This window comes from Chlorocebus sabaeus, chromosome 14 (assembly GCF_047675955.1).
Source record: "Chlorocebus sabaeus isolate Y175 chromosome 14, mChlSab1.0.hap1, whole genome shotgun sequence".
In the NCBI taxonomy this organism is placed as follows: domain Eukaryota; kingdom Metazoa; phylum Chordata; class Mammalia; order Primates; family Cercopithecidae; genus Chlorocebus; species Chlorocebus sabaeus.
This window is the reverse complement of record NC_132917.1, coordinates 101706539-101719189: the sequence shown is the minus strand read 5'-3', so window position 1 is coordinate 101719189 and position 12651 is coordinate 101706539. Positions and strand designations below refer to the sequence as shown.

At 44.6% G+C, this 12651-nt stretch overlaps 1 protein-coding gene across 6 annotated transcripts in view; it reads right to left on the bottom strand.

The window, feature by feature from the left end:
* Positions 1-12651, bottom strand: part of NPAS2 (neuronal PAS domain protein 2) — a 176274-nt gene that overhangs the window by 62894 nt on the left and 100729 nt on the right. For 5 of the 6 annotated variants that reach the window (XM_008008192.3, XM_073023246.1, XM_073023247.1 and 2 more), the window contains exons 3-4: positions 9429-9577; positions 1774-1865 (exon numbers count right to left, since the gene is read on the bottom strand). In XM_008008192.3, coding sequence (XP_008006383.1) covers positions 1774-1865; positions 9429-9577 — 241 coding nt within the window. Of the gene's footprint in view, positions 1-1773; positions 1866-9428; positions 9578-9824; positions 9912-12651 lie in introns of those variants that run through there. The other variant, XM_038004221.2, reaches the window with a different exon arrangement.

Sequence of the window (12651 nt, the reverse complement as noted above, 5' to 3'; positions counted from 1 at the left end):
TCACCCTGGAGGCTCTCCATCTCCCGCAACCACAGCTGGGGCTCAGGCCATCAGGAAGGAGATGCTAGAAGGCTCCAGTCACTCAGCACTAGGTCTGTGTCTACTGAAGAGCCACAGGTTGGAAGAGAAGCCTGACATAGTCAGGGTCAGCAGTATTAGTTGGTGGACTTCCCAGACCACTCACAGCTGCCATTCACCCAGAAGGCCTGCTGGTTGTGCAGCTTCATTTCAGATCCAATTCATTCATCTAGCGTGATTTCCTTTCCACCGGCTTCTAGGAGTCCACACCGGGAGCAAGGAAAAGTGCATAAAGACTATAAAAATATCAATCTTCCTTGTCTAGAAATTCCAGTCTCCTGAATCTCAGTCCTGTCTTCTAGCCCCGAAATTTATTCATTTTTAACTTTACAAAAACCCTATTTCCTCAAATACTTTTGATAGTTTGAAACTCACTGGGAAAAAAAAAAAAAAAAAAGGTTGTGCTACAGGCTCTTAAAAAAAGGCTGCTGCTATAGGGTTATGTGTTTTAACTACTTTTCCATAAGAATTAAAAGATAAATCGATTTATGTAAATTAGCATAATGATACATTAATTCAACATTTCACAAGCTGCTTTAAATTTAACATACTTAAAAATGCATTGCTTCTGCAGAAAGTTCTGTATTTTCTTTAAATATAGTTCACATGTAGATTTAAGTATCTTTCATCTTATGCAAATGTTCATTAATGCGTTTACATTTCATAATATTTGGACATCTTCATTCTGGCATTTTCTTACTCCAGTACTTTCTGTTTTCTGCAAGTTAATCTATGTAAATTGAAGTTTACATCAGTCTTATATAGGCACATAAGATATGAGAGAGAAAGATTTATCCCCAGAAGCCACTCTCCAAACACCCTGCCAGGAACTACTGGTCACAGCCAGCATCTAACTTCCCTTCCCTTTGCTGAGCTCATCTGTCCCAGTTCACCTCTTCTTGGTTGCAGGCCTGGATATGCCTGCCTGGAGCTTTTTCTGCCCCACTGCCATATCCATACACTCCAAAACTTATCCCAGGTGAGAAGCCACAGCACCTTGGCAGTTGTTTCTGTAGAGGCTTATACTCATCTGTACTGAGGAGTTTCACCCATATACAAAGATATGATGTTGAGATCAGCCAGGTTTTCACAAATACAGCCCTACAGATGAGTATGGGGCCTCTGACCCAGAGGGAGGAACATGAGCATCTCACCCAGCACAGAAAGGGCGTGAGCCTGATGGGGAGGCACGGGGTCCTTGTGGCTAACATCTGTATGCCATGTGGATGTAATATGAGTTCAAGTTCAAAGCATATCTTTAAAAGACAACTTTTAATTTCAAAACGTGTTTCTACTAAGAGAAAACGTATCATCATAGCAGTCTAAAGAGGAGACTCTCTGAGTCAAATGACAGTGCCGGCTGATTCATCTTCCCCCTGTCCTTCCCCTCTCTCTACCCACCTCGAACCCAGCCTTCCTGGCTCCCTAGCAAAGTGTCCTCTGGTTGTGACACCATCAAGGGGCTCATCCTGTGGTCACTGTAGTGAAAGCACGTGACCACATTCAATTTTGGGATTCTTGTTGACACGGCCCACAGGCAACAGCAGGCAGAGAGCCTCAGGAGGGTATCTGTTTCAAAGCCAAGTCTTCCCTGGATCAAGAACGGTAGTTTCCTTTGGGCACAGGGGCTTATCTGCAACAAGTAGCTACATTTTAACTGGCAACTGTTGAAGCGATTTTGAAAGTGCATTTCACCTCCAACATCAGCTGGGTGAATTCTTCATTACTGAGGAATGAAGGCTTCCAGTCCTGCTGAATGTCACAGATTTCCGTTTGCGCTGAGACTTCTAAAAAAGAGACACAAATAAGCCTTTATAGTCAATGGCACCTAGAAATTGGAATTAACAGATGAAGCACATGTTACTTCTGTGTAATTTTGTGTAAACTTCTGTGTAGTTTAATTTAAGAAGCCAGCATAAGGAAATATGTTACCCTGATTTCCAAGGACTGGGAGCTTTGAATGTTCTCACCTCCCTTAATGAGGCTTTAGGGAGGATCATCCCCCACCTTCTCTATGGCTGGGGTGCCTACCCTTGCAGGTGGTACCACGGCCCTGAATGTCTACATGACGAACTCCGTCGCCAACAGTTGGAATTAGGTAGTTGCCACCTATGAAGGCAACAGGAACAAACACTGGGATGGTGTGACACCTTCCTAAGTGGCTTCTTCATGGTCCAGGTGAAGCAAAACACTTCACAGATCTGGGATTTTAAAAATTCCAGAAACATCTTAGGTATGTGGAAAATAACCCACTGTGTTATACAGAATGTACCATATTTTTCCGCACTTCCGTTACTGAAATACAGCGTGCTATACCCATGCACAGAATGTACTCTCCTCAAAACTTTTTGGGGTTAATCTACAGTTTATCCATTTCATGCAACTGCCTTGTACTGAAGACATTATGCGCATTTATAAATTCAAACAGTCATTGGCCTACAAGGGGTTCCTTAAATATTTTAGTTCTTCTGCATTTTTACAGAATGTTTTGTTCTATTATTAAATTATTTCTGGTAAGATAATTACAGGTAGCTCAAATGCAATATCAAATACGTTTGTTTTTCCTTCTGTTTATCCTCCATCTTAAACCAACATTTTGCTCCATTTCATGTAGTAATAGGTTTCTTCAGAGAATATTTCCTCGGTGCTAAAGAATATAAGACTCATATCTCAGAGAATAAAACTTCCTGGAGAATGCAAATGGTCCAGGCAGATAATCCATCAACTTTAAGCCAGGAGAAAGATTTCGAGGCTCTCTCCTTTGTGGCTGTGTTTTTGATAATCTCTCTTACATGGAGCATGACGAATGCATTCTGCCATTTGAATGAATGAATCTGAGTGAATGCAGCAGCTACTCATGAACAAAGTATGTAAAGAACTGAGTTATGGCCGGGCGCGGTGGCTCACGCCTGTAATCCCAGCACTTTGGGAGGCAGAGGAGGGCAGATCACGAGGTCAGGAGATCGAGACCATCCTGGCTAACATGGTGAAACCCCGTCTCTACTAAAAATACAAAAAAAATTAGCCACGCATGGTGGCAGGCACCTGTAGTCCCAGCTCCTCGGAAGAATGAGGCAGGAGACTGGCGTGAACCCAGGAGGTGGAGCTTGCAGTGAGCCGAGATCGCGCCACTGCACTCCACCCTGGGTGACAGAGCCAGACGCCGTCTCAAAAAAAAAAAAAAAAAAAAAAAAAAAGAGCTGAGTTGTGCATGTGACCCTGTAAACCCCCACTTGTTCCGAAATCCAATGTTCCCAGCAGTGCTCGGCTCCACCAGGAAGGTTCCTTCCTTCAAGATGTCAGACAGAACAAGTTGCTGCTGCTGTTTTACAAGGTTGGATTTTTGTCTTTGTGATTTTAAAGGGGCACAAGAGAGCCGCTGTGAGCCTTTGGTAACTGAACACCGGAAGAAACCCAGGAGAGGAAGCTGTGCTGGTGGTCAGGCAGCCAACGACACTGAGAGGGCCCCTGGAGGAAGGGCCGCACTGTGGGGACACACCCAGTGCCAGGTGTCATACGCACATGGTGGAACGCAGCACGGGAAGCAGAGGCAGGTGCTACATGCACATCTTGGCCAGAATCCGTTCTGTGGTGCTGGCTGAGGTGAGGAAGAGAGGGTGCAACTCCCACCTCTTCAAACAAATGGTTGCCACAGTTTGGTCACTTAGAAAAGAGAGGGACTGAAGATGTGCTACAATATTAACCTCACAAACGCCTTTCCTCTTCTCCCCAATATGCACACTCAACTGTCAGACTCTTTTGACCACAAGGATCAAACTGTAGATTAACTGTCTGTCTAGCAGAGGAGTCTTTCTGGCAGCCCAAATTTCATTTAGATAGAGATCCATTCAACGTCACGGTGAAGGAAAAGGAAAGACCCACTTCTTTAACCTCAGTAATTTTTAGATCATTCTGTATGACTGGGTATTTTGTCAACGCTAGCATAATAATACCGAAAGCAGCCGTCTCATTCACTTTGTATTTCAACAATTGAATTAGACTCCTTGGAAGTGAAGGTTCAGTTCATAGCATATTAAAAAAAATATGTTAGATACGATGTCTCAGATCGAGGAAAAAATGTTACACTGGGAAATAAAATTCAGTGTTACGGTCAAAGTGGTTTCCAAATTTCCAGGGAAATAAAACCACCTGAGAGCTACTTTTGTAGGAAAACATTGTGATTAAGAGCCAACCCCCAGAATTCTACTCTGGTATCACCTGTAGCCATTTCCTAGCGTGCTCAACTCCCGACTGCTCCCGGTATATCTGAGTAATAAGCAGTATATGTTTGAGATGTATGTGCTCAAATAAATTCCTGGAAAATGGGGCAGAAATTCCACAGCTGTCCTGGGTAAATATTACCCTGTTCAACAGGGAAATTTCTCCTTATTCTACAGCTCTCCCCATCTCACCTTCCATCCATGAAGGCAGACACATTAAAGAGGTGTGAATGAGGAATGGGATTTAATAGTAGGAGAAAATTTCATTAGGTCAGCTTGAGACTCACTCAGGAAGAGCAAACGTGTAGGCCAGCCTGACCCTGTAGAACATTTAGATGGATGTAGATAAGGATGTCCAATATGTCCTGCTATTTACAGACTTTAGGGATGTCTCTCTTATGATAGCTACTGTTACAACATTTTGCTACAAAGCATCGTGATCAGATTCTCATTTTGATTTGTATTACTTGTATAGTCCAGGATTAAAATTTATTTCCCAAGCTGAGAAAACAAACAATGCTGAAATACTGGGGAAAGAGCTAAATAATTATAGCAACTACTTAGACCTAATCATCTGTCCTTACTTATCATGTGGTCTGCCTTTAGCATGAAGGCAGGAAGCGTGTTGAAATTCATAGTTCTTAACCCTCACTGCATGCCGGAATCACCTGGGGAGCCTTAAAAATGCTGATGCCTGGGCCTTACCTGACCACCTGCTGGTGAAGGGCTCTCCACCCTCTACAACAAACAGCCCTGATTTGCAGTGTTTGCCCCTTTCTGTGGTATAGATATGCCTACCATGGCTGATTTCAAGCTACCAACTTTGGCAAAACTCCTGAAAATTGAACAATCTTCTCTTGCAAGCTGGTATCCCAGTGTGGTCCCACCCCTAGAGATCGTGACATATTGGTCTGTGGGGGGTTACCTGGTAATATGTAGTTTTCAAAAGCTCTTCAGGTGATTCAAATATGCACACAAGGTGGAGAACCAGTAGTCTAAATGGACATGCTCAGGAACAGCTGTAGTGCAGCTGTGGTATAAACAGCCACAAGAAGCCCTGCAGATCACCTCTCGTGGAGGAGCCATAGAGTGTAGTGCTAAAAAGCTGGGCTCTGGAGACAGGCTGCTGGGTTTAGATTCCACGTTTTCCTGGCTGTCTGAGTTGGATGAGTGACTTGACCTTGTGTGCCTCATCTGTGTGATGGAACTAACTCGAAGTGCTGCCATGGGCCGGGCGCGGTGGCTCACGCCTGTGATCCCAGCACTTTGGGAGGCCAAGGCGGGCAGATCACTTGAGGCCAGGAATTCGAGACCAGTCTGGCCAAAGTGGCAAAACCCCATCTCCACTAAAAATACAAAAAATTAGCCAGACGTGGTGGCACGTGTCTGTAATCCCAGCTACTTGGGAAGCTAAGGCAGGAGAATCGCTTGAACCTGGGAGGTGGAGGTTGCAGTGAACCAAAATTGCACCACTGCGTTCCAGCCTGGGTGACAGACCAAGACTCTGTCTCCAAAAAAAAAAAAAAAAAAAAAAAAGGGGCTGCCATGAAGAGGAGCTCTATGTAGAGGAGTTCCTGTATGTAGAGCTCGTAGAATATTGCGCAGCTCACAGGAAACCCTGTATAGATGCTTACGGTCAGTATTCTCTACTCTGTTGCAGATGTCTGCAAAGTTCACGTCCATTTGGATTGCCAGTAAAGTGATTGCTTTGCTTTTTTGCTTTAGTCCAAGTTTTGCTCTAACAACTCTATTTCCCCAAAAAATGTACCATGAATTTTCTGCTTCTTTTGAACACGAAATCAGAGACGAGTGAGATCCTGGCATGATCCTGGTTGTGTTTAAGCGGGTTGTGAGGACTAGACCTTCGTCTTATGAAAAAGGCGAGCTGAAGCAGGCTCTCCCGGTGTTTGGAGGCTGCATTTCTGCTGACTGATCCTTTCCAGGACCCAGATTTGACAATTCTGTCATTCCACAGTGGACAGAGCCCGGCACAAATGTCAGGCTGACGAACTTGATCCCAGCTGTCCTATTTAACAGCTGTCCTGCTTCGCAGTGGCACTGACCTAGTTTGAGTAATTTGCACAAAATATCTTGGCAATCAAACCAACCTGCTATTTCACTTGGCTAAATCATTATTTAGGAAATATAACCATTTTGATTAAATTATCAGGGCGATCAAATACTGCTGTAACACTTCATTCCAATCCTGCTTGATTGGTCTTCCCTGACTTTTAACAAAAGCAATTAACATGTTCTTTACTCTCTCCTGGGCAGCTTTGGAAAAAACTAATATGAGGATGTATCATTACTGTCACATTTTTAATAGGTATATATGATCATCAAAGAAATAATAAAAGAATAAGAAGTATAATGAAACTTTCTGATGTCCCAGCCGCACCCTCTTTTATGAAATCATCTTGTCTAGGAAAATGTTCAGTGGAAGAGACACATCACTGCCTGCCTGGAAGAACTGTAATTATTTCCTCACTAAGTCTGACATTTCTGACTTATTATGTTTGGTGTCATGATTAAAGAGAAAAGAATTCTGCTCTTCCTGCTTGCTAATAGGTTCAGAGCCCTCTCCACTATTCTGTGACTTTTTGTAACATCCTGGGTGACTGGCAGGGTAGGTGCAATCACACTAACAGGTAAAAGGGTTTGAAGGAGAGGAAAAGGGAGAGAAAATGATTTGAGAAAGACGTGAGTTCAAGGATGGGTTCAAGTGGCATATGCAGGCGATCATGTGATGGAATATTATACACTAATGAAAGGAACCAGCAACAGCACTGGAAGAATGGGAGGAATCTCTAAACATCATGTGCATAATTCATGGTTCCATCTGAATGAGACCCCAACAGGCAAAACCAACCTATGGGGTTAGAAGTCAGCACAGAGGTTCCTTCTTTTGGGAAAGCAGAGGATGACAGGAAGGGGCTTCTATTTCTTGACCTGAGTCGTTGGTTCCCTGGCTGTGTCTGCTTTGTGATAATTAATTCAACTGTAGAGTTACGATATGTATAGTCTCTGTATGTGTTACTTTTATAAAGTATTACAAAGTTAGAAAAAGAATGGAGGCTGGGCGCGGTGGCTCAAGCCTGTAATCCCAGCACTTTGGGAGGCCGAGACGGGTGGATCACGAGGTCAGGAGATCGAGACCATCCTGGCTAACCCGGTGAAACCCCGTCTCTACTAAAAAAATACAAAAAACTAGCCGGGCGAGGTGGCGGGCGCCTGTAGTCCAAGCTACTCGGGAGGCTGAGGCAGGAGAATGGCGTGAACCCGGGAGGCGGAGCTTGCAGTGAGCTGAGATCCGGCCACTGCACTCCAGCCCGGGCGACAGAGCCAGACTCCGTCTCAAAAAAAAAAAAAAAAAAAAAAAAAAGAATGGAGTGCCAGGATAACTGGAAATCCACATGCAAAAGGATGAATTTTCACAGCCTACCTTACGACATCTACAAAAACAAACACAAAATGGATCAAATATCTATGCTTAACCTAGTTTAAAATTATAAACCTCTTGGAAGAAAACATAGATATAAATCCTTGTTACCTTAGATTAGGCAATGGTTTCTTAGATAGGATGCCTCAAGCACAAGCAATCAAAAGAGAACAATAAATTGGACATTAACAATTAAAATTTAAAACCTTCGTGTGTCAAAGAGTATCACTTGAAAAGTAAAAAGACAATCCACAGAATGGGGCAAGATACTTTCAAATTCTATACCAGATAGGGGTCTAGTACCCAGAATACATGGAGAACTCTTACCATTCAAGCATAAAAAGAAAAATCAATGATTTAAAAACGGGCCATGGATTTGGACATTTCTCCAAAGAAGATATACAAATGGCCAATAAACACATGAAAAGATCATGAAAAGGAAAACATCATTAATCATTGGGAAATTCAAATCAAAGTCATATAAGATATCACTTCATACCCACTAGGGAGATGGTATTAATAATAGTTATAATAAAAAAAGACAGTAACAAGTGTTGGCAAGGATGTGGAGAAATTAGAACCCTCATACATTGCTGCTGGGAATGTAAATTGGTACAAGCCACCTTGGAAAACAGTTTGGCAGTTCCTCAAAAAGTTAAACACTACCATTTAATGCAGCAATTCCCCTCCTAGGAATACAAACAAGAGAAGTGAAAATATGTATCAACTTACAGATTTGTACATGAATGTTCACAGCAGCATCATTCATAATTTCCAAAAATTGTAAACAACCCAAATATCCATCAACTGATGAATGGTTAATCAAAATATGGTATTAATATATCCATACAACGGAATACTGTTGGTCCATAAAATGGAATGAAGTACTCCTGCGCGCTAAAACACAGATGCTAAGTGAAAGAAGCCAGATACAAAAGACCACATACCGTATGATTCTATTTGTATAAAATGCCTAGAATAGGGGAATTGATAGAGACAGAAAATAGATTAGTGGTTGGCAGGATCTGGAGGGAGGGGGAAGAACGGGAAATGATCGCTAATGGATACAGGGTTTCTTTTTCGGCGTGATGAAATTAGATAGTGGTGACGGTTACATCACCTTGTGAATATGCTAAAGACGCCTGCACTCTACACTTTAAAATGGTGAATTTTATGGGATGGAAATCATATCTCAATAAAAACACAATGAATGTGACATTAAGAAAATACATTCTTTTCACTGTATTTTTTCATGATGTAGCTCCAAAGACCAAAGAGTTCGAGGGCAGTGGCAGAGAGGGACAAAAAGACCCACACGGTCTGAGCCCACAGGAAGTGAGTACTCAGCCACTGCGTCTGTTCAGCATTGAATAAAAGACACTTATGCCAGGGAGTTTTGATCAAGATGTTGTCACTGTGAATGCCACACTGCTTCGGCTGGGTGCTGCCTGTGAGGTTGTTTTGGATTCTCTCGTCTGGCTTATAATGCAATTGGGAGGTGTGTGCCCTCTCCCCACCTAGCCAGAGATGGGCTGATAGAGGGTGGAGTTTCTTTGAAATGGGAAGCCCTCAACTGGTAAGGCTGGGCCTGGCTGGGGAGACAAAACCAACCAGGCAGCTCAGATTGGTGAAGTCATCACCACATGGACAGGGCAGTGAGGAAGAAAAACAGAGAGAAGGGTGACCTTTACCATTGTGTTTCTGCAAAAATCCGATGACCTTTTCCAACACGGTGGTTTTGTCCATTTTCCGCGTGTTACCAGGCAGCATGGAACTGAGCTCTTTGATGAGAACATTGAACTGGTCCCGACGCTTCTTCTCAGACTTGTTTCGAGAAGCTCTGTAAACACAAAACGAGCAGGTTACTGGAACATTCCACGTCACAAAGGCTTTGCGATGAAACAGAAGCACTTTCTATTAGAGCACATTCTATTGTGATCATCTATCTTATCAAAAAACTCTTTCAGGAAGGTCACGCTGGCCACATTTCCGAGGCAGGAGGATAGAAAATGTTTTGCTAGACTCTTGGCCACAAAGACAGACGGCATTAATAATCAGTCAGTTCTGACTCAGACACAAAATCTTACACAGATTAGCTCTGAGGCCGGATGCCGCTCACTCGGACTTCATAGAGCTTTCGCTTTCAGAGAGCAAAGGACACACCGCTGACTAAGATGGCTGCGCTCAGAGAGCCCTTCCTAAGACTCAAACCGTGTCCCCTTCAATCCAGAACACCCAGCCCGGTTCCAGGGCCCAAGGGGTGGCCAGGTGTCCCATGTGCCACCAGCACATATGTCCTGGCCCCTGCTCCAAAGAGCTCATCGCCTTGTTCAGGGAGGCAAGATGCACCCTGCCCACAACAGCCAGGGCTGTGCAGACCCAGGGCGGACACATGACAGGTACTGCCCATGGCTGTCAAGCTGCTAAGAGGAGATGAACCCTTTTTAAAATGACATGGAGGAAAGTTAAATGCATATTACTAAGTTGGAGAAGCCGGTCTGAAAAAGCTACACACTGTATGATAGCAAGTATATGACATTCTGGAAAACGCAAAACTACAGAGACAGCATAAAGCTCAGTGGTTGCTAGGGGTTAGAGAGGGAGGAAGAGAGGAGTTTTAGGGCAGTGAATCCACTCTGTATGACACCGTACTGGTGGATATGTGTCATTACACATTTGTCTAGACTTGGGAGAATGTACAACACAAGAGTGCACCTTGATGTTAACTCTGGGTGGTAACAACGTGTCAGTGTAAGCTTATCAGCTATAACTAAGGCACCACTCTGGTGGGGGACGCTGATAATGGGGGAGGCTGAGTGTGTCTAGGGAGGGTCCAGGGGGACATGGGAACTCTCTGTGTCTTTCACTCAATTGGTCTGTGAGCCTAAAAATGCTCCAAAAAATAAAGTCTATTTTAAATAAGTGACATCCTGTGCTGCACACCTATAGGAGAGATCAAAGTGAAGCTGCTTCGTTTGAGGGGAGGGGCCTCCCCCAAGCCACCCAAGCACCTCTGAGGACCCTGAGATCCTCAGGAACTTGAGTAGGGAGTCATGGCTGTCAGGGATGCTCTAATTAACAACCAGCAAGGAACACGTGATGCAGAAAGCTCTCCGGAGAAGTCCAGAAGCAGCGCTACTTGAGGGGCCTCCATCTTCAATGACATGCCATAGGCCCTTCATCAACAATCCACGCATTTGAAGGTGATGCAGCGCTGAGAAAGCTGGTTCACTCCTCCCCAGTTCACTGAAGACAGACTTGTTCCAGAAGTCCGCTCTCAGAGAGAGAACAGGGGCCCCAGAGGCCAGGCCCATAAAACACTGCTGCTTTTCCAGGTACCTGGGGCCCGGGATCATGGTTCCCAGGGGAGCAACTCCTTCACCGGGAGGCTCCTGGCCAATGTGTGGTCAGGACAGAGTGTGCTGCTGGATTCGGATCCACCTCCCTTGGAGCAGGTATAAGTATCTATAGGTAACAGTATCAATAAAGACTCTGCTTCCCAGGACAGTCTTTGGACATAAAGGGACATATTTCCAAAACCCTTTCCCTAGACACCACGGGGACCCTAACCACTCAGTTTGCCCCTGCCTAATTGCACACAACCTGCCTTTATTTCAACACACACGTTCACAACCCATCTTTTACCTGTCCCATCTCAGTTTAGGCTGTTTCCTGATAACATGTGGGCAATTCTTCAAAGCTTAGCTAATGTGCGCGGTCACCACCCTTTACCTAGGGGTCTTTTCCTGCCTCTCCCCTCCTCCCTGTCTGTTCTTGGATTCTGGATTAAGGGACTTCTACAAAGGCCCTGTCCCTCGCCGAGCCATTCTCTTTACCTGCGCTGTCTCACATCACACACTAACTGCAGGCGTGGCGGCAAGATGTTGCGGCGTCTTGTTGCTAGTCCAGGCTAAAAGACCATGTTCAAACACACGGGAGAGAAGAAAGGAACCCTTTAACTTTCCAAGTGAGTGTCTATGCATTATAAATAATTTTTTGCCCTAGATTTTAAAGAGTGACATGCAACCTCCTTAGCCAAAAAAAGCTCTATTCCTGTCCTAGTTTGCCCATTATAAATTATTTGTGAGCCGATAACACCCAGCTCATTACTGCTCTGTTCTCTTCTTCAACGGGTGTAATGACGACCAACACGGCCTGGCAGCAACTCTGACGAAGGCTCCTATCGTTAGTGACAGAGACACAAGCTTGTTTCCACCCACCTCCGGCTGGGACACACTGTGGTGCCCACTGGAAACTGGTCGCTGTCAGCTGGTTCCGCTGCTCTCAGGCAAGAGAAAGAAAATGAGCCTGGAATGACCTTATTCCCAAAAAGAGGGTCCTCTCAGCAGGCCCCGAGACCACCACACACAGACACTGGGATGAAGGTTTTGAAAGACACCCCAACAACCAGGCTTTGGTTTTTTGTTTTTGAGAGAAAGTCTCACTCTTGTTGCCCAGGCTGGAGTGTAGTGTCCGATCTCAGCTCACTACAACCTCTGCCTCCCAGTTCAAGTGATTCTCCTGCCTCAACCTCCCGAGTAGCTGGGATTACAGGCACGTGCCACTACACCCGGCTAATTTTTGTATTTTTTAGGAGAGATGGGGTTTCACCATGTTGACCAGGCTGGTCTCAAACTCCTGACCTCAGGTGATCCACCAGCCTCGGTCTCCAAATGTGCTGGGATTACAGGCATGAGGCACCATGCCTGGCCAGGCTTTGGGGTTTTAAGGCATTTTTTAAATTCCATAAAATTCATCCATTTTAAGTGCATAGTTTGGCGTATTAATTGGGTAACTACCAACAAAATCAAGATAAACAACAGTTCCCTCTTCCTAAAGAGGTTTCTCCTGTGTCTTTGTGATTGACCCGCCCACCCCCAGCCACAGCCACAGGCAACCACTGATCTGCGGGTA